This window comes from Crinia signifera, chromosome 4 (assembly GCF_055691185.1).
Source record: "Crinia signifera chromosome 4, ASM5569118v1, whole genome shotgun sequence".
In the NCBI taxonomy this organism is placed as follows: domain Eukaryota; kingdom Metazoa; phylum Chordata; class Amphibia; order Anura; family Myobatrachidae; genus Crinia; species Crinia signifera.
In genome coordinates, this window is record NC_139220.1 from 38,551,976 (window position 1) to 38,578,279 (window position 26,304).

The window sequence follows — 26,304 nt, forward strand, 5'->3', positions numbered from 1 at the left end:
AACCTTGAGACAAAACAAGTAATAAAATAAAAACCTCACAGTACCAGTAGTCATAAATGGCCTCTAATTCTGCCTAACAGTTACAGCAAATCAAACAGTCACTGCTAACTATAATATTTTATTCATAAAGTCTAATAAAACACTTCTATAAACATTCCAGTATTGCAGAGGTTCCCAAACTTTGTTTATTCACGGCACCCTATAGTATCAGAATTTTATCCAAGGCACCCCCAGACCAAAAGTTTCTTATTGAGGTATTAAGAAAAAAAAATGGAAATTAAATAAAATAAATGAATGTGTTTAAATGTCATATTTAGGTCATACTTACTGAGGAGAGGAGACCAGATACTGCTGCCAGGAGGGGTGGGACTTGGCTGATGTCAGCAAACCCCGCCCCCATGCCACTCAAATGAGGCAATTTGTGGGTCCATGGATTGGGGGAGGGGCTAAAATGATGCAATGCGTGTAATTTTAGCTCCACCCCTTTGCCACAGACCCACAAAATCCCTGACTTGGTGCCACGGATAAGGGGGTGCGGGGGCTACGGGGGAAAAGCGGGAGACTTGCCTACCTTCCCAGGGGGCCCCACACTGATCATCTGCCGGCCACCCTGCCCCCATCCCGCCTTGTCATGTGCCCTGACCCCCGTGCCTCACTGAACTGGCAGCCTGGAAGTTCGGCTACCCTGATTTATTTATAGATGAACTGACCTGTATTAACAGAAGGTCATTCATTAATCTGCATATTCTGTGACATGTTATTTAATTAGATAATGTTTAACTGAATAAGGCCTTTAATAAATGTTCTTTCTGGTATATGCGGCTACTGTATATATTTACAAATCTCTGTATTAACATAAACCAAATGGATCAAATCAGGGAGCGTTACAATGAAGGAAAACAAATATTGCAGTCACTGGCACATATCAGACAGGGAGAATGTGATCAGTATCTATGCTAATTACAATGTCAGACTCAATATAAAAAATCTCCATCTCTCTGGCTGTCTCTCTCACTCTCTCTCCCCACACCCAATCTGTCTCTGGGCCAGATGTACTAAGCTTGAAAAGTGATAAAATGGAGAGTGATAAACCACCAGCCAATCAGCTTCTACCTGCCATGTCACAGGCTGTGTTTGAAAAATGACAGGTAGGAGCTGATTGGTTGGTGGTTTATCACTCTCCATTTTATCACTTTTCAGGGCTTAGTACATCTCGCCCACTGTCTCTCTCTCTCTCTCTCTCTCCCCACCTCCCTCTTTCTCTATGCAGTAAAGGCAAGCAGGGTTTAAAGACCTCCATACACTAGTACAATATGATATGGCCTTTTTCAACCCATCAGGCAGATTATTCATGTGAAAGTCAGGGCTGTCTTAACAGCAGTGTGGGCCCCTGGGCAAAGCAATGCACTGGGGCCCTTACCCATTCTCCCCTCCTAGGGGTGGGGGGTGCTATCAGCAGCAGCTTTGATGTCCCATGGGTGGCAGGGGGTGCTCTATCTTCCATCCAACATGTAGGACCTGGAGCAGTAACTTCTGCTAATTACTCCTTTACTGCACAGGTGGTGGGAGGGTGAACACTAACGTGTGGAAGGGGGCACTGAGCTGAATGAAGGGTTCCTTGTAAATGACTGCCAGGGAGGTAGGGGGTGTTTTATACGCAGGCAAGGGTGTAACTACCATAGGTGCAGGGGGTGCAGCTGCTATGGGGCCCAGAGCTGAAGGGGGCCCATCTTTACTGTCTAAGTAATATATTTTACATACATTTATCATCATCACTTGCTAAATAGGGGGCCCTTACAAATTTTTGCTATGGGGCCTACGAATATCTAGTTACGCCCCTGTACGCAGGGGATGGTTGGATAATGGAGTGGGCTTAATATTTGTCATGTTCCGGTGGAAGGGCAGCTTGTTTGACTGCAGATATCGCCATTATCTGAAAATAGATTTCTTAGCCTTCAATAGTATAAAAACCTAGAGTCCCAACTTTCAGGAGGTGTTGGGGACTTGGGGATCAGAGATCAGGAGCCAGAGCAATCCATTGACAAAAATATAAAACTGTACACCAGACGTTTGGAGCTGGAGCAGGGACCGGCTGCTGGAAGGCTGATATCTCTGGTTCTGGGCATAATAGAAACAAGCCGCTAGTGTCGACAGAAAGGGGAGAGTCCCAGCTTTTGGAATATACTCTCAGAAAAACTCTAAGTCAGAGAGAATCTGAGAAATATGACTGGGAATTGCAATTAACAGGTCAGATGTGGACTGCTGCTTTGAAGTTGGATATCTCCAGTTCCCCAGGGCAGATTTTCCAAATTCTGGTATCCCTGGAAAAAGGGGATCCTCAGCTATCAGCATGGGGCCCTTATACACCTTGGGTCCCTGGGCAGGTGCCCATTAAGCCCATACGAAAAGACGGCCCTGATGAAAGTGTCAAATCAGTCCCCATTTCCCGCTGGTTCTGATTTAATGTGTGGCCCCTTGTGCATTGCATCCAAAGATTGTCACTGCTTCAAAAAGGATAATGGCATTGCATCTATTATGTTACTCTATCTATCTATCTATCTATCTATCTATCTATCTATCTATCTATCTATCTATCTATGAGGCTATTATGCCTGGTACACACCAGAACGATGCAGGTCTTGAGCAGATTGTAAGACGATCGTACGATCGGCTCACGATCTGTTGGAGCACCCGATCTGTTCATGACCTGCACCTGAATCCAATCCGATCTCGACCTGTACCCAGCTGAATGGTCATTTCCAGATCCTACCTGCTGCAGGTAGGATCTAAAAAACAACCAAACGACCCACGTGGCCGCGCAATGGATCGGGATCAGATCAGAAATGGCCCAAAACATGCCCAATTTACATACAATTGGCTGAGGTTGTATCTAAATTCGGTGCTCTGAGGCCAAATCGTTCCGGTGTGTACCCTGCATAACTACTCCTCACCTCTGTCAGCGATATCAGGAACCACAGCGGGTGGGCACTGGCTCCGTTCCATTTCCGGGTGCACCAACACTGGGCTGGAAGTGTCCCCTTCATGCTGCACTCCAATGGCTGGATAAAGTGGTTATAAATTGTAATATATATATATATATATATATATATATACACAGTATATAAATAAAAATCAAGACAACATATACTGTGAAGCAATTGAATCAAAAAGTGCAAAATCCAATAAATTGAGCAGTGAGACCTATAAATACCAATCTGAGACCCCAGGCCTCCCCTTCATTTAAATACCACCAGAGGTGACATCATCAACCTGTGTCTATACCTTTTTGATATAAGTTTGTTTTCCTATCAGGATTATAAAAGAGCAATATTCTCCTGTCAAATCCCACATGCATGTCTTCTTTTGTTTGCTCATCGGTATTAATTCCAAAGTAATACCCAATCACTCACGTACTTTTTTTTTTTTTTAAGTCGTTTCCTTTCATTGTCCAGTGTCTGGTAATTAAAGCCAACTGATTTTTCCTGATAGCAGCTTTACACCATTGTGTTTAGATTCGGGCGGATGTAACACTCACCAGTTATCTTTCCTTTTAATGAACAAAAGTTCCTGCCTTAAGTATACATAAAATGTCAAACTTCTAGATGCCCCTACTTCTTTCCAGCAGTGAAGGAACACGGGAGCCATGGGATGCTGATCACCGAGACCACCAATCACGCCGAAAAAGTGAGTTTTGTAGCCCTAATGTGAATTACTGTACTTACATGTAGGCAATTGTTAAATTGCCAAACGTATTTATTCATCATAATGACCTGCAATATTTACCTTATCCAGGAAATATCATCTTTTTTTACACAACTATTTTTGATTTGAATTTATATAACAAATGTGAGCGACCCTGGTATTTTTTGCATATATTTTGCAGATGTCTCACATCTCTCAAAGGGTTAATATACTGTCTGAATGACTGCTTTATGCCTTATCTTCTTAATTACATTATATATATGTACCTATTATAAAATTCTACTGGTTTATGTGAAATGTGTGTGCTTAATGACTACTTAATAATAATAATAATAATATTCATAAAATTAATAAATAATTTTGTTGAATCTAATATAAACATTTTTCTTACTAAATATTTTGTGCATTACAGGTTTTAATTATTATTATTTTTTAAATATATTTCTGCACAGATTTAAAAAATATCATTACAGAACTTAAATTTGTGTGTTTATATTGATATAATTAGTTTTTTTTAAGTTATAACAAACAGCATGCATACTGTAATGCCCTGTCATCTCTGTGGGGTACAGATGGGAGTTCTATTCGAGATGGTGCTGTTGCCCATAGCAACCAATCAGATTCAATCTATTATCGACTAGAAGGTGCTAAATAAATCTGATTGGTTGCTACATCCCATATTCAATAGAACTCACATCTTAGTAAATTTACCCCTTTCACAATGATCACCTGCCAGCCCCTTAACATAAGGTAATATGGTGTTTGCTGTAGAGTACTGACATTTTGTCCCACTGTTTTATGATTACGTACAAAATTAGAATTATGACTGTGTCTTACCCTGTTTTATCTCTATAATTATCTCTATGAATCACCTTGATTTTATTTTAGTTGGCAATAGCAAAGAGGTGTTTGTTTAAATATCAACTTGTGCTATAATAATGTGTAACGTGTATACTGTATCATACAGATGGGTTACCTGCAGCTGATCGCTCTGCTGGTGGTCTGCTGTCTCCCTCCTGGTAAGTCAAATATTATTACAAGTGAGAGTTAAGGTGCACACACACTGGCCGATATATCGGCCGTTCGATTGAACCTGAACTATATCGATGCACCATCGGCCAGTGTGTAAGAGTTATATATCTGTGAATGCCATCGTTCACAGATATATCACGTGAATCCTTGTTGTACTTAATGGCCAACATATCTAAAGATTGACAGCAGGTGGTAATTGACAGCTCAGTGGGTGGGCACATGCAAATGCACCCAACCCATGTGTGATGTCAGTCCCTATGGATCGGGCAACATGTATGGAGAACATGCTGCCCGATCTGTCTGTAGATAAATCTACAAGTGTGTACCCAGCGTCAGTGTCAGCTAAACACTTTGCTAGAACAGCGTTCTCACTCACTGCACATTGCCCTGCTCTCATTATAGAGCTAAATGACTAAATTAATATAAAGAAAAAAACTTCTGACAAAGAATATGTGCTATAGATATATTCTTTGGATTATTTAAATCAAAATTACAGGGGAAGCACTGCCTCCACTGCCTCCCCTGTCTGTACATCTCTGCTTTCCATACTGCAGCCAGGGCCGGTGTAAGGCTTCTCAGCACCCTAGGCAAAACTTCAACCTACAGCTTCCCCCCCCTTTCACCCCACATGCTGCCATCAATACCCACCAATACCTTAAGGCAGTGGTTCCCAACCCTGGTCCTCAAGTACCCCCAACAGTGCATGTTTTCCAGGTCACCCAGCAGGTGCACTCATTATTCAGGCACATTTGAAAAGATCCACAGGTGGAGCTAATTATAGCACTTGTGATTCTGTGTGGAGACCTGCAAAACATGCACTGTTGGGGGTACTTGAGGACAAGGGTTGGGAACCACTGCCTTAAGGCATACTTGCCTAACATTCCAGAATGGCAGAGGGTCCTCCCAGCTCTCCCAACAGAGTACAAGGAGGAGGGAAGTATACCTCAAGGGAAAGTATGGAGGTGAGGTCTTGTTCCACAGCCTCCACCCACATTAAGTACAACAAGGATCCTCATAGATATCCTTGATTCTTTTTGAACAGTGTTTTTTAACCACTGTGCGGTGTCACACTAGTGTGCCTTGAGCTGTTCTCAAGTGTGCCCCCTGATCTAGAGATGCCCAAACCAGTTTACAGTAACCACCAGTTCAACTTTTAATTTACTACTGGTCTCTTCTTTTCATTTAAAAAGCCACATGTAAAGAGCTCTCAGCCAATCAGTGGCTTTCCATTCAATTGTATGGGTTTTGCACCTGCTGCCTGGCTCCCCCTGCCCACCTGTCTGTCCCCTCGGCATCTCGCAGTGTCCCCTAGCCGCTGCCTCTGTGCCTTCCCGGGCAATTACCTCTATTAGTCCCCTGCCCGCTTTATCAAATCTTCTGTGCAGCCCGTCCGACCTCCCAACTCGATCCGATGCCCACGGGACCACGCATCGGGTTGGACAGGATGTCAAATACAAGAGATTTGGTCCAATTTATTGGCCCGCTCTTTTGGAATCGGGTTAAATTAGACCAAATCTTACTAGTGTATGGGGGCCTTAAGATAAATCTTTGGTGAAAAAGTGCACTCGCCTCAAATCTTTTTTCCAGGACAGAGAAAAGATTTCAAGGCAACTTTAAGTCACTGATCTTCCTACTGTGTGAGCACCTAACTGCAAACCATGGGAAGCCAAATGGGCCACACCGCTGGGTTTTTCAAATTTCCCACCATCAATTAAATTCCCCATTTAGGTGTGTACATACTAATACAATATGCTCCATGAGCGATACTGTTAATGATGTCCTAAGAACTCCCGGGCAAATGAACAATATTGCTAACGATATCCTTCAGTGACCAGAACAAGCAGTCGTTGACTATATGGTCAAAGTTTGGCCACATGTGCAAACAACAGGGGGGTTCGTTAATGAATCCGCTGAAATGTGCACCATTAATGATATAGTATATACACACTAGACAATATGTACAATAATATCATTAACATTATCATGCATATCATTAGCAATGATATTATAGTGTGTACCTACATTTGGGGGTCTGGATTCAATGCAGAGCAGGGCCTTCATCCATAGAAAATAGAAGTGGAACACCTGGTGCATCCGGGCTCCCGGGAACCTTCAACCCACAGGTTGCCTGAAAACTTTAGGTGTAGGGCATTACTATTAACTAGTGCACAGGTGACTGTCCAAACATTGTGCTTTAACTTGTACTGTATTACCTTATGGGGCATTTGGAATAAAGCTGGTAACTGTGGGTTACAGAACCTCTTTCCCAAGCACCAGTCTTCAAAAATATCTCCTATTGTTTTTCTATGAACACTTAATCATTTGTCTTCTGTAGGAACACCCCTGGATGTGTTTGGAAAACCAGACAGCTCCTTGCTTTCTAGATGCAGTCTGTTTGGAGAAAGCCACATTAGAACATTTGACGGAACTTTCTATGATTTTGTTGGAGACTGCAGTTACAAGCTGGCTGGAGACTGTCATAAACATTCCTTCTCATTGTTAGGTATGTACCTGTATACACAAGCCTGTGCCCACCTACAGTAGTAGTATGACCACTACATACCTCCCAACAGTCTCGATTTTAGCGGGACAGTCACGATTATCAGGGCCTGTCCCGCTGTCCCTTCCACGGCAGGCAGTGTCCCGCGGTGAGGGAGGGCTGTTGGGAGTTCCCCTGTTGGCTGCTAAGCAGCGGGGAATAAACGCTGTGCGCAGTTTTAGCAGTTTTTATGCTTTTTTAACAAAAAAATCAGAACCCAAAACCCAAGAAATCCAAACACAAAACACTTAGGAGGTGTTTTGGCAAAACCCATCAGAACCCAAAACCCGAAAAGTGGCCGGTGCACATCCCTAGTCTCCATGCATATCAATCATAAATTTGACATATAGTCATAGTTCGTCGAGTCCTGGGTGGGTCCCATTATATCCCAAATATTTCTTCTAACATATGCGCCCCTGTTGTTATCCTGGTACTTGTGTATTATCTGGGCGCCCGATTTTTTCATTGCATGCCACTACTTAAGGCATGCAATGCGATGCAATGCGATGCAATGCGATGCAATGCGATGCAATGCAATGTGATTTTTCATTGTAAAGACCCGATTTTTAATTGTATAGTCACCCATGGGTGATTTCATTCCCCACTATCCAACTACGCATGGAGTTGATTTTATATAGTGTGGCGAGCGCAGCGAGCCACCGAACCCGAAGCGTGGTGAGCGCACGCGGATTACTTTACATGTATTCTGCGTCCCCTCGCTGCGCTTGCCACACTATATAAATTCATCTCCATGCGTAGTTGGATAGTGGGGATATGAAATCACCCATGGGTGACTATACAATTAAAAATCTGGTCTTTACAATGAAAAATCACATTGCATTGCATTGCATCGCATTGCATGCCTTAAGTAGTGCGATGCGATGCAATACAATGAAAAAATTGGGCGCCCAATATTACACAAGTACCGTTATCCTTTATCATATATGTCTAGCAAGCTTCCACCAACTAACAGGTCCCTACCAACTGCCGTGTCGTATAGAGGAGGGCTCCAATCTCCTCAGCAGCTGCCACATGTGGGTAAAAGCTCTTTGCTGACTGTCAGTCATTTACAAAGAGGCCCAAAACACTTGGGGCAAGAAGAAAAACATGTCCCCTAGCACTCAACTGCAACCAAATTGTCCTAATGTATTCATTTCTATGTGCTTCACTCTTAGATTAGCACCTTTGGCAGTTACCACATTCATAAAGCTCTAATGATTGCCCTGACCAACATTAATGTCGTCACTGGTGCTTTGCACAGTTTGCCCATGCATACGATTTTATTGCATGTAAACTCCCAGGGAGCTGCAGCAGCGCTGGGGGGCGGGCACCAACGGGATCAGGGCAGCTAGTAGCGGCATTTGCTAGGCAGAGGGGTGCGGGCAGTGGCGGGTAGCAGCATTAGCCGGGCAAAGCGGCTGCTAAATTTAAAAAAAATATTTCCAAAAGTCTGGCCGGCCGGTTATTGGCTGAGAGAATTCTATCAGCCAATCAGCGGCCTCCCATCTGATTGTCTGAGAGAATTCTCTCAACCAAACATCGGCTGGCCGGCCTATGGAAAATATTGTTTTAAATTCAGCAGCTGCTTCGCGCCCCGCCGCCCGGCAAATGCCGCTACCAGCTCCTCACTGCTGCCTGGACCCCGCTGCCCACACCCCACTGCCGGGCAAATTATGCTACTAGCTGCCCGGATCCAGGTGCTGCCAGCTCCCCATCCCTGCACATAGGTGTGTGCCCGCGATGGGCCAATGATGGGTCCGATCCGACAGATAAATCCTGCAGCAGGTTCAATCTGTAGTGTCCGACCCGATGCGCACGGAACCACGCATCAGTTCGGAGGGGATGTCAAACACATCCGATTTGGCCCGATTCCTCAGGAAGTCGGCCCAAATCGGATAAGTGTATGGGCACCTTTAGGCTTCCACTACTCTGTGTCTGTGACAGGCTGGAAGTGGTCATCGCTGATGTCACAGACCCTCCTCAAAAACACCTGGGCACACTGACATAGCCATTTTTTTTTACGCATGCACGTTGCGTATAGAACACATGTGCAGTCATTCGACAATAGCGATTCTTGCTGAATTACTCCCGTTGTGCTGATGGTATTTATTATATCTAGCATTGTGTTTTATTGTTTCAGTGGATTACAGAAACGGTAAGAAGAAGAGCGTGTCAGTGTATTTGGGAGACTACTACGACATTCACATGTATTTGGATGGGACAGTAAATGAAGGAGAAAGAACGTAAGAAAAATCAATAAATATCTAATACTGTGAGGTCTACAGCTTTTATCATTGACCATAATTTGTCTTTTGAGTATCATTAGTGTATATATTACATAGTTACATGGTTGATGAGGTTGAAAAAAGACATTAGTCCAACAAGGCAAACCTCCTGCATTGCACAGCTTATACAGGTTCAGTATCCCTTGGCCAGATATCCATTATCCAAATTAGTCTGAAAACCATAGTTTCCAGAATGCACTTTTTTTGGGGGGGGGGGGGGGGGCTGGGCTAAAAGCACTACTGGGGACATCTGTAACTGGCACTACTGGAGAAATTATATGTAAATTGTAGCTTTCATTTATCTTGTACATTACAATCTATAAAATGGTAGCCAGAGTATGTTTGGGTAGGATGAGATAGATAGATAGATAATGAATTGTTTTCATTTGAGTTTTGTGTTTATTATTTAGTTAATATACGATAATTAGGCTATCAGTGATTTATCGCTGTCAGTCATGACAGGAGCCATTTTGGAGAAACACCAAAGACAAACAAGAGAGGGAAACTACGAATGAACCAGAATGGAATGTTCCATCCTCTTCGATGAGTGACAAATGTTTTGTTTCATAACTGACTGGTTTCCTGTTTCTGCTCACAGCATTTCTATGCCATATGCCTTTAATGGGATATTTCTGGAAAATGAAGCTGGATACCATAAACTGTCCAGTCAAGAACATGGCATTATGGTGAAGATTGACTTTGGCGGAAACGTGCAGATCTTGTTATCCAATGAACATTTTAACAGAACATGTGGGCTCTGCGGCAACTTCAATCAGTTTGCAGAAGATGATTTTATGACTCAGGAAGGTAAAATAAATATCCTAGGCTTACGGAATAGTCAGAGGTGTAATGCTATATTGAGGAAAATCAAAGCAGTTGTAACACGAAGCAGGTTTGGGTGGGCTTTAGTTTTTAGGAACATCAAATGCTGTAGCATATAGAGATACGCATGCAATATCCGGTGGCTGTACTGTTTCCCATAGCGAGAAATCAAATTGTAGTTTTGAAGCACAGTTTGAGGTTCATTAATGAGCAACAGGCAGGGTATGCAGACTGCTGCCACCAGGGGGAGTAGCTGAGCTCCAGGCGGATCTTCCGCTGCTTGCCATTTGGGCTATGGGAAAGTTGAGGTAGCGGATGAGGTACAGCCAGACCGTAGACCCTGCATCATGGGCCACATCACTGCTTGCCCACCATGAGTTGTGGCTTCTGAGCATTACCTCTATCCAGGGGTTAAAGTAAGGGGGAACGGGGTGGAACTGAGTGTCACCTCTAATGGTGAGGTGGAACATTTTAACCTTCACTTTGGCCCTGCACAGTAATTCTCACAGAAAAGCATTCTAGTTTGCAGGGGGATGCCAAAAACCCTACCACTGGCCCTGTCTCTGCCTAATGGGGGTAGGGAAGTGGGAGTAATTAGATGGCATAGAGAAATGAGTTCCCCCACCTCTGCATGACCACTTTAAGCCCTGCCTCTATCCAGCGTTATTGTTATATTGTATCTGTTTGGTAATTGCCAAATACTTCTTTCAAGCTTTGACTAGTTGACCCAATCAGATTCTACTTGTTTATCTTGCACCTTCTAAAAGATAATAGATAGATTGTTATGGACATTATCCCATCTTCAAAAGAACTTGTATCTATTATCTCGCATCTCTTTATTTGGTTAAATCAGTGATGGGGAACCTTCTGCCCTCCAGCTGTTATTGAACGACACATCCCAGCATGCCCTGCACCAATTTTAGCATAGCCAAATAGCAAAACTGTTGCAGTGCATGCTGGGATTTGTAGTTCAACAACAGCTGGAGGGCCAAAGGTTCCCCATCCCTGGGTTAAATATATGGTTTTACTGATTACTTTGTTGAAGGGTAATATATCTTCTCTTTAAAGATTGGAGGGACACACATGTGGCGATTGCAGTGTGCCATGTTTTCTATCACTGGATTAAAAAAATAAAAGCTAACAGCTTATTGGTCGATATGGCTCACAGTACATTTAAGCACATAGATACAATGATTGGGGTAGGTGTAAGGTTTGAGAGGTGGCACAAAGTCTATTACCCCCTTTGGCAGCAAAAGGCCTGGCACAAACGCAGGGCAAAATGTATTCATGTAATATATATTGGGCAGCTTGGCAATAATTGTTGTGTTGTTGACTTGACACATAATCCGGTTAAATGCAGCAGCTGATAAATGACAGCTTATAACAACCAGACAATGATGTGCGTATTAATTGGCTGCAAATTCACTGACTCATATACACATGTGCAATAGTGCAAAAGGACAAGTGTTCTTTTGTGACTTTACTTTTTAATCCCTATTAAAGTAATAGGATATGTGAGCCAGGATGACAGTCTTTGCGGGCGTGGAAGAGATTGCCCCATTTAATGGTAAATTCCTGGCCACCAATTTTCACTAAATACAGTTCAACATGAACGCTTGGGCGCCACCTCATTTTAACGGGCAACTATATAAGTGATGTCATTAACTATGACATCACTATGTGGCCTATATAAATCTAAGCAATACAATGGATGAACTATCAGTGGTTTCCTATTCATGGTTTCATGCCTTCGATGCTAAGCACCAATGGCACCATTGATAGAGCATCGATGTTTGAGATCCTTATCCTTACTGCTACATACCCTTCAACTGTACCGTTTTAGCCGGTACAGTATCGTTTTTTACCGGTCTGTACCGGCTAAAATAAACTGTACTGATTGTACCTTTTTTTAACATCAGCTCTGGCTGACTGAGGGACTCTGGGAGATGTAGTTTATAACACCGCCGACTGCTCCACAGGGAGCGTGGGGGAGAGGCCGGCCAGGATGCAGGGTGCACGGCGAAGGGACGTAGCAGGACCTTATGGTGAAGGGACATATCAGGTAAAGACTGAGGTTGGGGGAGACTACAAGTCACAGCGTACTGTGTGGCCAATTGGATTTCTCTCCCCACACCGCACTCAGCTGCTACAACACAAGCTGCCGCTGGGTTCAAGCAGTGGGCGGCGTGAGATCATCCAGCGGGCGGCCCAATGTGCAGCCACATGGGGAACCTGGCAGCGGAGACTAACACAGCTGGTGGGACTGACTGTTCCAGGCAGGAACAGCCAGCGCAGTATTTATTTTAAATTGGGACACTTAAAGAAATCTGGATATGTAGTGGAAGAGTCAAGGTCACACCCCTTTTACCCATGGCAACGCCCCTCAATCTATGGCCACACCCCCTGTACCGGTTTTCGCGTTAGAAATTTTGGAGGGTATTCTGTTGTCTAAGGTCTTATAATATTACTATGTGTTTTTACTTTAAATTCATGGGATTTGAGATTATGGGGTTCATTTACTAAAATGGGAGTTCTGTTGAAGATGAGATATTGCTTTGGGCAACCAATCAGAATTTACTTCTTAGATATTTAGCTCCTTCTTTAAGATTAAAGATAGAATCTGATTGGTTTCTCACAGCAACATCCCATCTTCAATAGAATGCCCATCAGTAAATAAACCCCTCAGCATAACTGGCGTAGCATGAATACTGTGGTTGGTATTATTGACCACTTCCAGGAGTAATGGAGTTAAGTATTTACATGGTACTTGTGTATTATCACGGCGCCCAAGATTTCCATCGTACGGCATCGTAATGGTCGTATCGCATGTATTGTACCGGCACCCTGATGGGTGATTACTATGTTAAATGCACCCCCATTGTTAATGCCACCCCCACTGTCAACGCCAACCCGAAGCGTTGCGAGTGCAGCGAGCCCGTGATGGGTGTCGGTACGCTTCCTCCGACCTTTTCATACCCCCACTATCCACGTCGGCGTGGAGTTGACTTTAGATAGTGTGGCGAGCGCAGCGAGCCACCGAGCCGGAAGCTTGGCGAGCACAGCGAGCCCCGCGAGGCGATGCGGATTACTTTACATGTATTCTGCGTCCACTCGCCACGCTTCGGGCTCGGTGGCTTACTGCGCTCGCCACACTATCTAAAATCAACTCCACGCCGACGTGGATAGTGAGGGTATGAAAAGGTCGGAGGACGCGTACCGCCACCCCTCGCGGGCTCGCTGCGCTTGCCATGCTTCGGGTTGGCATTGATAGTGGGGGTGGCATAACAATGGGGGTGCATTTAACATAGTAATCACCCATCAGGGTGCTTGTACAATTTAAAATCGCATCACATCGCATGCCATTTTAATGTACAGTGGGGGTCTTTGGACCCGAAAATCGGGTCCCATCGCATACCTTAATTAGTGGTATGCGATGCGATGGGCGCCGTGATAATACACAAGTACCATTTACATGACCAAATAATATATCCCAGATGAACAGTGGAGATAATGTACAGGAAATACAGAGCAGACAGAGGAAATTTATTGGGGTCAATAAAATCAGGAAGGACAAAGATGTCTACTTCCTTTTAGAGTCTGCTTCCTAGCAGGGCCCATCAGAATGGATGGCTTTCAAACCACTGGATTAAACTATAACTTAAAATACCTTAAAAGTTATTTAAAAGTCAAATTAGAGAGAAGAAAATGATTGCTGAGAACAGGGGCAGGTTTAGGGATAAGTGGGTCTCCAGACTGTAAGTTCCTTGGAGCAGGGCTCTCCTCCATCCTGTTCTCACAACCCTCTTCTCTAGGGTTACCACCTAGTCCCTTTAATTCCGGACACATGTTAATTACACAGGTTCTGTGGCAGTTTAAAATCAGGTGAAGTGGAGTCTTGAAGTCAGCCAGCCACAGAACCTGTGTAATTAATATGTGTCCGGAATTAAAGGGACTAGGTGGTAACCCTACTCTTCTCTCGCACTTCAATTAAAGAGCTCTTACTCAGCTACAATCTACAGATGGAGCGCCTCTCGCTTTTGCAGGGGCTGGTGCTTCCATCGCCAGCTCCCACCAGGGGGTGCGCGCATGAGACGCTAGCGCGCCCCGTGGCAATGGAGCTCCCTGCCGCCTCCCCCGCCGATCCCCATGGCCACCGACCCCCCCCCCCTTCTCCCCAAAGTGGAGACGGGCAGGGTCCCACGGCCTAGCCGCCAAGAGACTGGGATGCACGTGCGCGTGAGACACGTGAGATGCGTGTCCCTGTCTAAAGGAGTCCCTCTTCGCCGGCTCTCGCCAGGGGGGACGTTCTGGCAAGAGCCGAGCAACAATGAGAGGGGCTCCATCTGTATCCCAGCAGCTCCTCTCACTTGTGTTCACTCATTTCTACCAATGACAACCCGCCCCTCATAGTACACGGACACCTTTGCTTCCCTATATCTCAGCTGTGTTGTGTACAGAGAACTGTGCTGTTAATTGTTACCTAGGCTGTATTTTAGTTTTTCAGTTACTGTTACTGTATTAGCTTTGTGTACCCTGTATTGTTCTAGTGTGCCAACCACTTGTGGCTCCTTAGAAATAAAATGAGTTAAAAGCCCATCAACATGACAGCTTAGTCCCTATCTACATGAAAGGGACTTTAGGAGTGTGGGCGGGCCCATGTGATGTCATAACATCAAGCGGTAGTCACGCAATGCTCCTCTGGGAATGTTTTGGATGTCCAGGAGATCTTTATGGTGCCCCTAGAGATGGCATTGTGGGCCTATTTTGTGCAGCCTGATTTGCACATTCTGAGCTCCGCTGTGCGGCGCAGCACGTCAATTGCATATTGAAGTCATGACGCCGCAGCGTCATGACGCGACAGTACCTGAGCCGCCGGCGCCGACATCCTTCCAGTGTGAGCAGCGCTGGTAGGGGGAGCTGAGGGGCCGGCCGTGGGCGGGAAAAGGTGACGGGAGAAGGTGACGGGAGAGGCAGAAGTGGGCGGGAGAGCCTGGCAGAGCATCACATGTGGACCTGGTGGGATCCGTTCAGGCCTGCCTGCTGTGCCACAGTGCAAGTGAGTTGCCTGCTCTTGTTTTGTCTTGTCCTGCCTCCTGCCCCTACCTCCCTCGTGTATATGTATCTGGTGCTGGGGGCATATGTATCTGGCACTGTGGGGCATATGCAGCTGGCACTGTGGGGCATAATATGTATCTGGCACTGTGGGGCATAATATGTATCTGGCACTGTGGGGCATATGTATCTGGCCCTGTGGGGCAGAATATGTATCTGGCACTGTGGGGCATAATATGTACCTGACACTGTGGGGCATAATATGTACCTGACACTGTGGTGCATATGTAGCTGGCACTGTGGGGCATAATATGTATCTGGCACTGTGGGGCATAATATGTATCTGGCACTGTGGGGCATATGTATCTGGCCCTGTGGGGCAGAATATGTATCTGGCACTGTGGGGCATAATATGTACCTGACACTGTGGGGCATAATATGTACCTGGTGCATATGTATCTGGCAATGTGTAATGGGCATAATGTTTTGTTCCATAATGTGTAATGGGCATAACAGTGTTTTCCATAATATGTAATGCCTCCTTTTTTGTGATGCCATGCCTCCTTACCATGAGGCCACGCCCCCTTTTCACTGCTCAGCTTCGCCGCACAAAGGTCCCGCCCGCTACTGGTGGGCCTGTGTGCTCAAAATGCCAGGGACGATTTCTGGTCCCAGTCCGGCCCTGCCCACATTACTAATATTGAAATGCAAACAGTGTTTATTTTACGCTTTAAAGGGTTAATATGCTGATTAGGGCCCCACTCAGGCATTCTGCAATTTCATCTCTTATCCTTTCTGTGTTTGACAGCAAAACAGAGGGGAAGCAGAAGCTCCCATAGGGAACACTGATCTTCTAGCGGGCACAGCATACGCTGTGCTAGGTCAGGGACTGGGGAAACTGGAATCGTTCTTGGTCTGTCATGTACCTTACTAATACAGCCATGTGGACAGTGTCTTTCCACAGAGATCAATGTTCTGTGTGGAAGCTTCTGTTTCCTCACAGCTGTCAGACATGTATGAAGAGCAGTTCCTAACACAAACATGCATAGACCATATAATGACTTCATTTCTGTACAGAGATCATATTTTGCACCATATGACAGTTGGGCTGCATAGAGCTGTACCACTCCTTTCCGACTAAAAGTCCTGGCCCAATCTGCCCTCCCGGAAGTTGCGGGAGATTAATGATTATTAAGGTAGTTCCCCATAATCCGCAGTCGTTCCTCGCCCCCCCCCCCCCCCCTCCCGCAGTGGATGCTCCTCCAACATACCACCTGTTTTCCAGTGAGGGCCCCAGGATATATAGATAAAGTGGGGAAATGTCAGTGATGACAAATTTGTTATGCCACAGTTAAGGGTAACTAATAATCTAAAACTGCAACTCCTGGCATTAGCATGTTAGGCCACCCCATGACGGGTCCCTCCCCGCGATGCAATCGCATCGCTATTATGCAAGCGCTTCGCTATACAGAGAAGCATTGAGGGTAATTCCCTGCAGGGCCGCCACTAGAAATGTTGGGGAACGGGACTGACCTACAGTCCGGGCCAACAGCGGCACAGAGCGATGTCTCCGGCCAAAAGGCTGTGTGACTGTAATAGGACATGGGGTGGAAGGCTTAGTATAATAATGTAGTACACTTTCAAAGTATAATTTTGTGTCAATGATTTGCTACATTTATTAATTACTGTAATGAATAAGGGGCAAGCGGGATGTTGTCAAAGTGTCATCATCAAAATGTTGACATTTAGCATTTTAAAATTGTTGAAATGTTGACAATGGGCCTAATTCAGACCTGATTTCTGGTCTGCGAAGTCGCCTCACACACGCCTTATCCCCCCACGTGCACAGCTGCGAATTCGTCCATTCGCAATCACTCGCCATCGAAGGAGGGGATGTGTGGAATCTATTATCCGGCCCAATGATGTCTTCTGCAAACCACTCCCTCCTCTATCATTTGGTGGTTACTCTGCTTTGAGCACTGGGGGAGACTGTGTAGTTATCTAGCTCCCTCCCACCCTTGTATATACCTGCCAAATACCTAATTTATATTATCAGTGCTCACTGTTCATTTTATTTTAAATGCCCAGTACAACATTAGAAAAGAGTGGCCACGCCCCCGTGACCACCCCCTTTACATATGACCACGCCCCCTTTCTGGGTGAATATCGATTTCTGCCCTTCAAATGTTGGAAGGTATTCTGCATAGTGTAGTGCACATGGGGTGAAATCATTGGTGTGTATTATAATCCTAATGTACTTGAGAGGAATGTTTAAGCCATCTGTTTAAAATATTTTGGCGTGGCATGCTATGTGTATTGTAGCTGTTAGTAGGCGCGCCTGTTATGTGTGCCACAGGACTCCTTGGAATACAGTATACTCCTTTTTAACCCTAGAGTAGGAGATGATAAGTTATTGTGGGCTCAAATAAATGCAGTTATAGTATACAGCGGTCTCTGTGTACATTATACCAGTAAGTGACTATAGAAAGGGCCAATGTTCTGTAGACTATTCTAGTATCCACATAGTGCCCAGGTCTGTGTAAGGCTGTGCCTACTGTGCCACCGTGTCATCCGTAACTGTGATGTCACTGTGGTAGCCAAGCAATATTGATTTATGTTTTCTGCTTGTGGCCACATGTTTAAGATTTCTGTAGAGGTCTGTATAGTTGTGTACCATCAGAGCTGCTAAGCCTCATACTGCTAAGTAGTATTATGTGTGACTTGGCTGAGCAGTTACTTGCTGAGCCATTTCCAAGGTTTTACAGAGCACTCCTCCTATAGCCGGCTGTTTATTCAATTTACACCCACTGTAAATCCACTCTTTTACACACTGTCTATGGGGGAGATGTACTGAACATTCCAGAGAGAGAAACTGAAGAAGTTGCCCACGGCAACCAATCAGCTTCTATCATTTTATAGACTCTGCTAGATAAGTGAAAGTCGAAGCTGATTAGTTGCTTTGAGCCATAGTTGCCTCCCCTCCTGCATTCTGCAGGAGTCTCCCTAAAATTGCAGCAATCTCCCTCTCTCCCTCATTAGGCTAACAATCTCCCTCATGTCACCTAGCCCACATTACACTGTTACATTTTTGGGGAAAAAAGGAATGAGAGACAGATACTGTACATTTACATTGAATCACTGCACCATTTCCCAGCACTTTACCAAGTATAGTAGCTTTTACTAACTGCTTTGGGACTCATCTACATTTGGATATAAGTCATTTTAAAACATTCCTCTCAGATGTAGCAGTACACAGCCACGCTTCTAGGTGCCACGTTCACAATCTCTTTTCACAATCTATCCATATATGGAAATAGATACGCCCTTGGGTGGAGCATGACACGCCCCCTCAATGGGGTGCTTTGCAAATTTCTACTACCAACTATAATCTCCCTGAAACTAGTTTTCAGAAGTAGGCAAGTATGCTTTGGGCAACTTCTACACTGTATCACTCTAAGGGCAAACGCAGGATTTTTAGAGAGGGGTTTCCAAATGTAATCAAAAATCTCCTGCTCTGCAGGGCATGGGAGTAAGTACAGGAGTCTGTGGGAGTGGTAACAACCCTGATATTGGACTTTTTATACACTGGATACTGTATGGAATGCAGTATTAATATTTAACAGTACAGATGGTCTATAGCAGGGGTCCTCAAGCTATTTTGCTCTGGGACCCCTACAGACAATAAAAATAATTTCAGGACCCCAGCAATTTACTGCAGAAGGTTATCACGTCACATGTGTAGTCAGCAGACAGCACATACATGGCAGCATTGTGGAGACACAGAGTGATGGGAGGAGTCTAAAATAACAGACAATTCAACAGATTTTTTAGACTCCTTGAATCACTGACTGAGATCAGAAAAGTCATCAGCCTGATGGTCAGCAACATGGAGTCGCGACCCCATGCTCAGAAGGTTGGGACCCACTTTGGGGTCAGGACCCACATTTTGAGAACCACTAGTCTACAGTATAGGCTGTTTCAAACATTTAAATAAGATAAGTGGTCAGGAAAAGTTTAAACATATCAATAATAAATACACAATCATACTAGAACCAATACTGCACTTTCTGAGGCTCCTGTCTCTTCCTCCTGGCAGCTGCTCTCTGGTCACATTGTGATGTTTGAGGGCTCAGATCCATACATACAGTATGTGGTAGAAGTAGCTGGTGCACTGGGCATGTGCAGCAGCTCTGCTATGTCCCTTGCACTGCATGATGGGGTGTGGTATAGGGGTCTGACAGTCGGGATCCCGACAGTCATTATCCCGACGTTGGGATCCCGACTGGCCGGACCCAGACAGCATGGTGAGCGCAACTAAGTCCCTTGCGGGCACGGTGGCTCACTACAAGAGCCACCTATTCTATTCTCCCTCTATGGGGGTCGTGGACCCCCATGAGGGAAAAAAGCAGGTGGCCGTCAGGAACCCGGCTGTCTGTGTTTTGACAGTCGGGATCCCGATGTCGGGTGAATGCCTGTCGGGATCCCGACTGTCGGGACCCCGTCCGGCACCCTGCATGATGTGGTGACAGCTCTATTGATTATATTATATACCAGCTATTGTTGTCATAATTTAAGCCACTTGTCAAGAGGAGGGGGGTTTCCAGGCAACCAGAAACTCCCCTGCAATAGCTTATGAGCCATTCAGCTGCTACCTGACATGCCACAGGCTGGATTTGAAAAATGTCAGGCAGGAGCTGATTGGTTGGTTGTTTATCACTCTCGATTTTATCACTTTTGAAGCTTAAAGCATTTGGCCCTTAAAGGTTTGCTATATCTTCCATAAAATAGGTTGTGTCATTTGGATACTTCACCTATAACCTATTTGTTGTGTTATTATGTTTATTTTATGCCCATGTCTCCATCACTACCCTCAGAGCCCCTATGATGGTCTTATGGTGTGTACACATGGTGCCAATCCGGCGGGCACTGATTTCCATTCGAGATCGGCGGCCGCCGGGACCTAGCGGGGTGCCAGCATCTGGCAGGGAGGGAGGGGCGGCACCGGGAGGGGGGAGGGGAGCGGGGGGGGGGGGGGGTCTTGCAGTGAGCAGCATGGCCCTTGTTCCAAGATAGTAGAAATAGACTGTGCTGCATTCAATTGCGATGTCGCGGTGCTGTGCATCCGAATCAAATTGATATCGGGTGTTGCAAAGCACGGAGCGATTTGCACAATGTGCTATGCGATTTTGATTATATAGTCCAGTGCAAATCGCACCGTGTGTGCACAGCATCACTCTGACACTGGAAATGTATAACTTGCCCTATTCACCATTTTTTACACCTTTAAAGCATATGAATGCCAGCTCTGGAGGAAAATACATTAAACGTGCATGTATTATGGCTGCATAAATGTCATATTTTAAGCATTTGTTTTTTTGAATGCAGGAATTTGGGCAGAAAAGAGCTTTGAGTTTGCCAACTCCTGGGCAATGCAGGGAGGAGATAAGAGATGTAAGCGGATCTACCCACCAAGTAATACCTGCAACATTTCATCCGAAGCCTTCGATAAGGTCTGTCTGTCTCTTCATACCTACAGTAAATCACCAGTGGAATCTCTTATGTCACCCTGTTTGTAATAACTAGAGACAGGATTATATGCATTTGCATATTTTGCCCATTCTCACTGGTTATTGCATATTTTACCTAAAATCTAGTGATGGTGCATATTTTAGGCTCCGCCCCCTTTCCACCCGCGAGTCACAGCACTGCTTTGCCCTGCTGCTGCTGGCCAGGTAGTGGTAGAGTGTGCAGGCTGGAGCAATATGTGCGCAGTGTGGTGAACCTTGGATGTATGCTATGTCTGACACTGCTCTAGGCTGCCAATCCATGTTGATAAAAGTCAGTCGGGGTGGATGTCATTACGAAGCTCCTCAACCTTTGCCTGCTCCTGGCCTGGGACTTTACACCAAGAGACAGACTTCTGCAGCAGAGGAGGCGGGCGGAAGGGTTGTGACATCACGCGGCGCATAGGAAATGCCGTGTCATAGTGAGTATGCGGCGCAGGGAGGAAGCCTTCCACTGCGCCGCCCTCACACGCTATGCTGACATTTGATCCATCGGCGCTGGAGATGAGGGTCTGTGTAGTTGATGCAAAAAGAGCTTTGGACGCTGCATTCTGCTGTAGCAACCTGGAAGAAAAAAAATCCTGTGTACAGCGCTAGACATCTGCAGATGTGGGCCTATTTTTGAGGTTTATTTAGAACTAATTGTATGCTGATTTTTAAATAAATAAGTTAAAAAGTATTTTTTTATTATATAATGTATCATATTTTAACACTTTTCATACATATTTTAAGTATTTTTCATGCATATTTGTATGCATATTTCAAGCTTTTTATGTTGCATTTAATCCTGTCTCTAGTAATAACGATGCAAAGATATAACAGGTCGTTTGAATAACTAACACCATTGACATCACCATATAAAACAGCAAACCTTATAAATTCTAAATATACATACAGTATTTGAGAGGTTGAGAGATTAGAGAGATTAATACCAACCAATCAGCCTCTGTCATTTTTTTAAGCACAGCCTGTAAAATGGAAGGTCGAAGTTGATTGGTTGGTGTTTGATCTCTCTCCAATTTATTTAAACTCCCATTTGTGCTGACCTACGGATCAGTCTGTATATACTTGCGAACTCTGTCCATATGCCAGTACAGGGCCGGTGCAAGCCCTGTCAGCGCCCCAGCACCCCCTCCGCTCACCCTCTCCCCTCTGCTCATCCTCTCCGCTCACCCGATCCAACGGGGTCCACAGGGGGCGTTGGGGTGTGGCCGCCCCATCGCTCACCCGCTCCACAGGGGTGTGGATGTGACCGCCGCTGACCTGCTCCACAGCACGGGGGTGCGGATGCCATTTGCTGTAATCTGCGGGGGTGCGGCCACCCCACCGCGAGTGTAGGGGAGGGAGAGTGGTTAGGTACCGGTCGCCTCTGACCCGGTCTCCACAGGGGGGGTGCGAGTGCCGCTCACTTGGCTCCATGGAGGTGCAGCGTCCGCCGCTTCCATGCTACAAAGTGCCGCCCTCCAGTGGCCCCACAGGCAGATGCCTGAAGCTGCCTAGTTGTGGCGCCGACCCTGTGCCAGTACCTTTGCATGGACAGAAGCAGTTTTCCTCAGCTAATTACGCACTAGGCGATACTGTATCGGCTGTTCATTGAATGGCTGAGATATTGCGACCCTGTCGGTGGGCGTGTACCCCCTTTATGTCTGTGAATGATGACCCCGCAGCACATGCAATGGCCAGTATATCTGAAGATATATTGGCGCATTTGGCTGTGTGCATGGGTGGTCTACCATCCGTGTACATGGGAAATGGCACCTCTAGTGGCTGTCTCTGGACTGACAATTATAGAACACCATTCGATCTGCAGGAGCTTGTGTAATGGACATACTGTACTATATAACAAAACTAGGCATTAAAGTCTAAATTCTCTAACTGTAAATAGAATTCTTTGTTTATCAGCATCACTTCCAGGAATGCAGATTTCTTCCCCCTGAACACTTGGCCTTTCTGCTGGGGTTCACATGCCAAAGACCATAAACAATAAGAACAGTTGATTTTTTTTTTTTTTTTGGACAGTTCTGCTGTTCTTTTTTTACCCACTCAGAAGAAATATTTCTTACATAGCGTTAGCAATCTATTTTGCTATTGCAGCAAGTAGGATCCGCCAACAATGTCCTGATACCAACTATACACTACGGACAATGTATATAACAGGAACAGATCATTTACTGCCCAATATAGGATGCACTTAGGGTGGCCAATCCCGGGATCGGCGGGTGCATCCAATGCTGGGATTTTGGGATTAGACTGCGCATGCGCAGTCTAATGCCGGGCAGCGTCTGAGCATTGCTCAGACGCTGCCCGACCTACCCTGTACCCGGCAGCGGAGCTTGACCATAGGTCATGCTGCGCAGGCCGCACAGACAGCCAAGAAGTGTTCTGAACACGCCCTGAGACCCTGCCTACCTACCCGGCTCACAGAGAACTCTCTCCCCCACCCGGCTTCCTGCCTGCTCCTGCCTACCCACTCGGTTCCTTGCTCCCTGAGACCCCTCCCGGCTCCCCACCCACCCTTCCGGCGACCCCACCCGGCAACCGGCAACATCACCATGCCCAGCCACCCACCGGGCTCCATATAAGTGCAGGGCTTTTTATTTTATTTTAGGGAAGCCGACCCTGGGATCCCGGGAATCCCGGGATTGAGCATTTTTCAATCCTGAATCTGGGGATTGAAAAAATGCCCCGGGATTGGCTTCCCTAGATGCACTGTTCCTATGAGATACTGCACACCACTTTTTTAATAATAAGGTGCAGGGCTCCTTTCTTATATAGCCATTTGCTAATTACTAAATGTATTGCAATCAATACTGTGCTGGTCATAAATTCATTCCATATTATTTTATGAGTAACTGCGGTCACCAATTCTATTAGTCCATTGGCTCAAGGTGGAAAAAAAAAAGTATCTTAAATTAACCCTTTGAGTGCGAAGGGAATTTGTCAAAATAGGTGTGAAAATTGGCAAGCATACATTTTCTATTAACCCACTGTTAACATTGCTGTAAAAGATCCTCAAAATATGTGTTAAAAATGCCTTTTTTTGGGTGCAATATTTAACTAAAGTGCTATTAATTGACCTGGCTGTATTTGTATTATTTCTACTTAAAGAACAGTTGCTGGGAGCAACGCTGGTATTTTTTAGCGGATAGTTTGCGGGTCACTCACAGCAATATTGGCACTCAAAGGGTTAAAACTGACGCCGTAATTAAAATTAACATACAGGTTTAGTGAAACCGCTTCACTTTAGAGGGCTCCGGAGTGCGTTCTACTGCCCCGAATGAGATAAAATGTAAATTACAGATGTTCAAGTGATGCGCTAGTCATTGGTTAAATAAAAATAAATATTAAGCGTACATATTACCATTCATGTGCCAGTTATTGGACATTACAATGTATAAACCTGTTGCACATTTATTGCGCCACCTTTCAGGAAATGTATGAAATAAAAGTTTAATTTAAGAAATGACTAGCGCATCATTTGAATAATCTGTAGTTTAAATTTTGTCTCATTCAGGGTGGTAGAACGCACTCCAGAGCCCTCTGAAGTGGATAACTTAATTTTCCCTAACCCTGTATATAGAGATGGGTAGATCACAATAAAAAAGTATGATACTACAGTCGTTTAAAACAGTTTCATATAGATGTTCCCTTATCTATATGAGTTTGTTTTTGTGTGTGGAAGGTTTAGATACAACGAGGGCTGCATAGGCTCAAGTGTATTTAAGAGCCTGTGAATTTGATAGTTGTTAAATAAAGCTATTGAAGAAAGTATAAAGTGCCCAGGGAAATCTCAGGTTGAGTGGCAGGTAGATCAGACAATCAGGTAGCACAGGGGCGTTAGCTTTTAGAGAGGGGTATATTAGGTGATGCTGGGAGGAAGTACTTCCTCTTTGAGTCTGGATCCCCACCCTCCCTTTCCCTTTCAATCTTTGCTGCTACCTGGCCTCTCGGCCGTCACCAAATTGGCTTCTATAGTTTTAATTATAAATCGTCGAGAAGGCGCTCTCGACCAGTAGTCAGGTGGGGTGTCAGGTGGTCGCTGTGCGGTATTGCCCCCCTTTGCCAGGACGGCTCGTGAGTCCCGAGTCAGTGGGGGGGCGTTGGTCACTTCCTGGAAGTGTCCTCGCCATGCAATAGAAGGGGCGGTAAGTCCATCACAGCGCGGGCTGTACCCCACAATAAGGGGTGTTGTCGGATTGGGGCGTTTCAGTCGCTGCCATTGATTAACCCCTTGGACTGGTGCTGGTCTCAAGTGCTTTCTTTGCCATACCTTAGACAAATAGGGGTTATACCATTACAATAAATATTTAGGACCTGTTTAAACTTACGCAATGATTGTCCATGTCTTTATTTATAGAATAAGGTGTGTTGTGTGAGTTATTTCTAGGCAGTTAAGATTTAAGTAAAGGTATAGGCCAAACAGCATAATTCATTAGGCGCCTTAATGGTTGATGAGTGTTATTGGTGATGATGATGTAGTTGGTGCAGTGCCACCAATCCATAGGACTTTATAGTATATATTAAGGTGCTTCAATAAGTAAGTAGCAAGACCTCTAATGTGTAAGTTCTCTGTTACCCACCAGGCCAGAGCGGGTAAACCATTTCCACCCAGCCCCTTAATATCTGCTGCGTGTCTTTCTACCTATCTCATATGTAAATAAATGTATTTGATAGCATTTTGTTAGGTTTAACATTCCGAATGTTAACCAGGTGGTGCAATTGGTGAACTAAACAGATATATTTGGAATAGGATTCCATAGCTGTGACTGGAAATTTTGGAGCCCTCTGCCAGAAAGAGCACTGGTGCCCCTTCCCCACATATCCCGACTGGAGATAGCGCATGCCAAGGTGGGGCCCATAAAAGGGTGAGGTCTTGTGGGAAATGGGTGTGGTCATACAATAGTAGTGCAACTTTATTCACAAGACTGTGTACAGTAGTACCCCTTACTCATGTTGTGCTGCATAGTAGTGCCCCTTACTCATGTTATGCTGCACAGTAGTGCCCCTTATTCATGCTACGTCATACGGTTATACCCATTATATTCATTACAAGACACAGCAGTACCGCATTGTGCGGTCATCCCTCTCCCCATCTGTTTCTATGCCCTGTATTGTGCTGTCTGCCCCTTCTGTATAACCTGTATACTCCTGTATGTCCCACCATTTGTATGCCTTGTATCATGATGTCCACCCCTACCCCTCTGTATATCCTGCATTGTGCTGTCTGCACCTCCACCTTCCTGTATGACTTGTATACTACTGTCTATCCCACCATATGTATTTCCTGTATTGTACTGTCCCCCATGAT

General features: G+C 45.2%; 1 protein-coding gene across 1 annotated transcript in view; it reads left to right on the plus strand.

The window, feature by feature from the left end:
• The first annotated feature begins 3,523 nt into the window (after positions 1-3,523).
• VWF (von Willebrand factor) overlaps positions 3,524-26,304 on the plus strand; it is a 208,853-nt gene continuing 186,072 nt past the window's right edge. The window contains exons 1-6 of the mRNA XM_083181600.1: positions 3,524-3,684; positions 4,670-4,721; positions 7,070-7,237; positions 9,414-9,516; positions 10,157-10,365; positions 20,818-20,942. Of these exons, the coding sequence (XP_083037726.1) occupies positions 3,649-3,684; positions 4,670-4,721; positions 7,070-7,237; positions 9,414-9,516; positions 10,157-10,365; positions 20,818-20,942 (693 nt within the window). The 5' untranslated portion in view covers positions 3,524-3,648. The remainder of the gene's footprint in view (positions 3,685-4,669; positions 4,722-7,069; positions 7,238-9,413; positions 9,517-10,156; positions 10,366-20,817; positions 20,943-26,304) is intronic.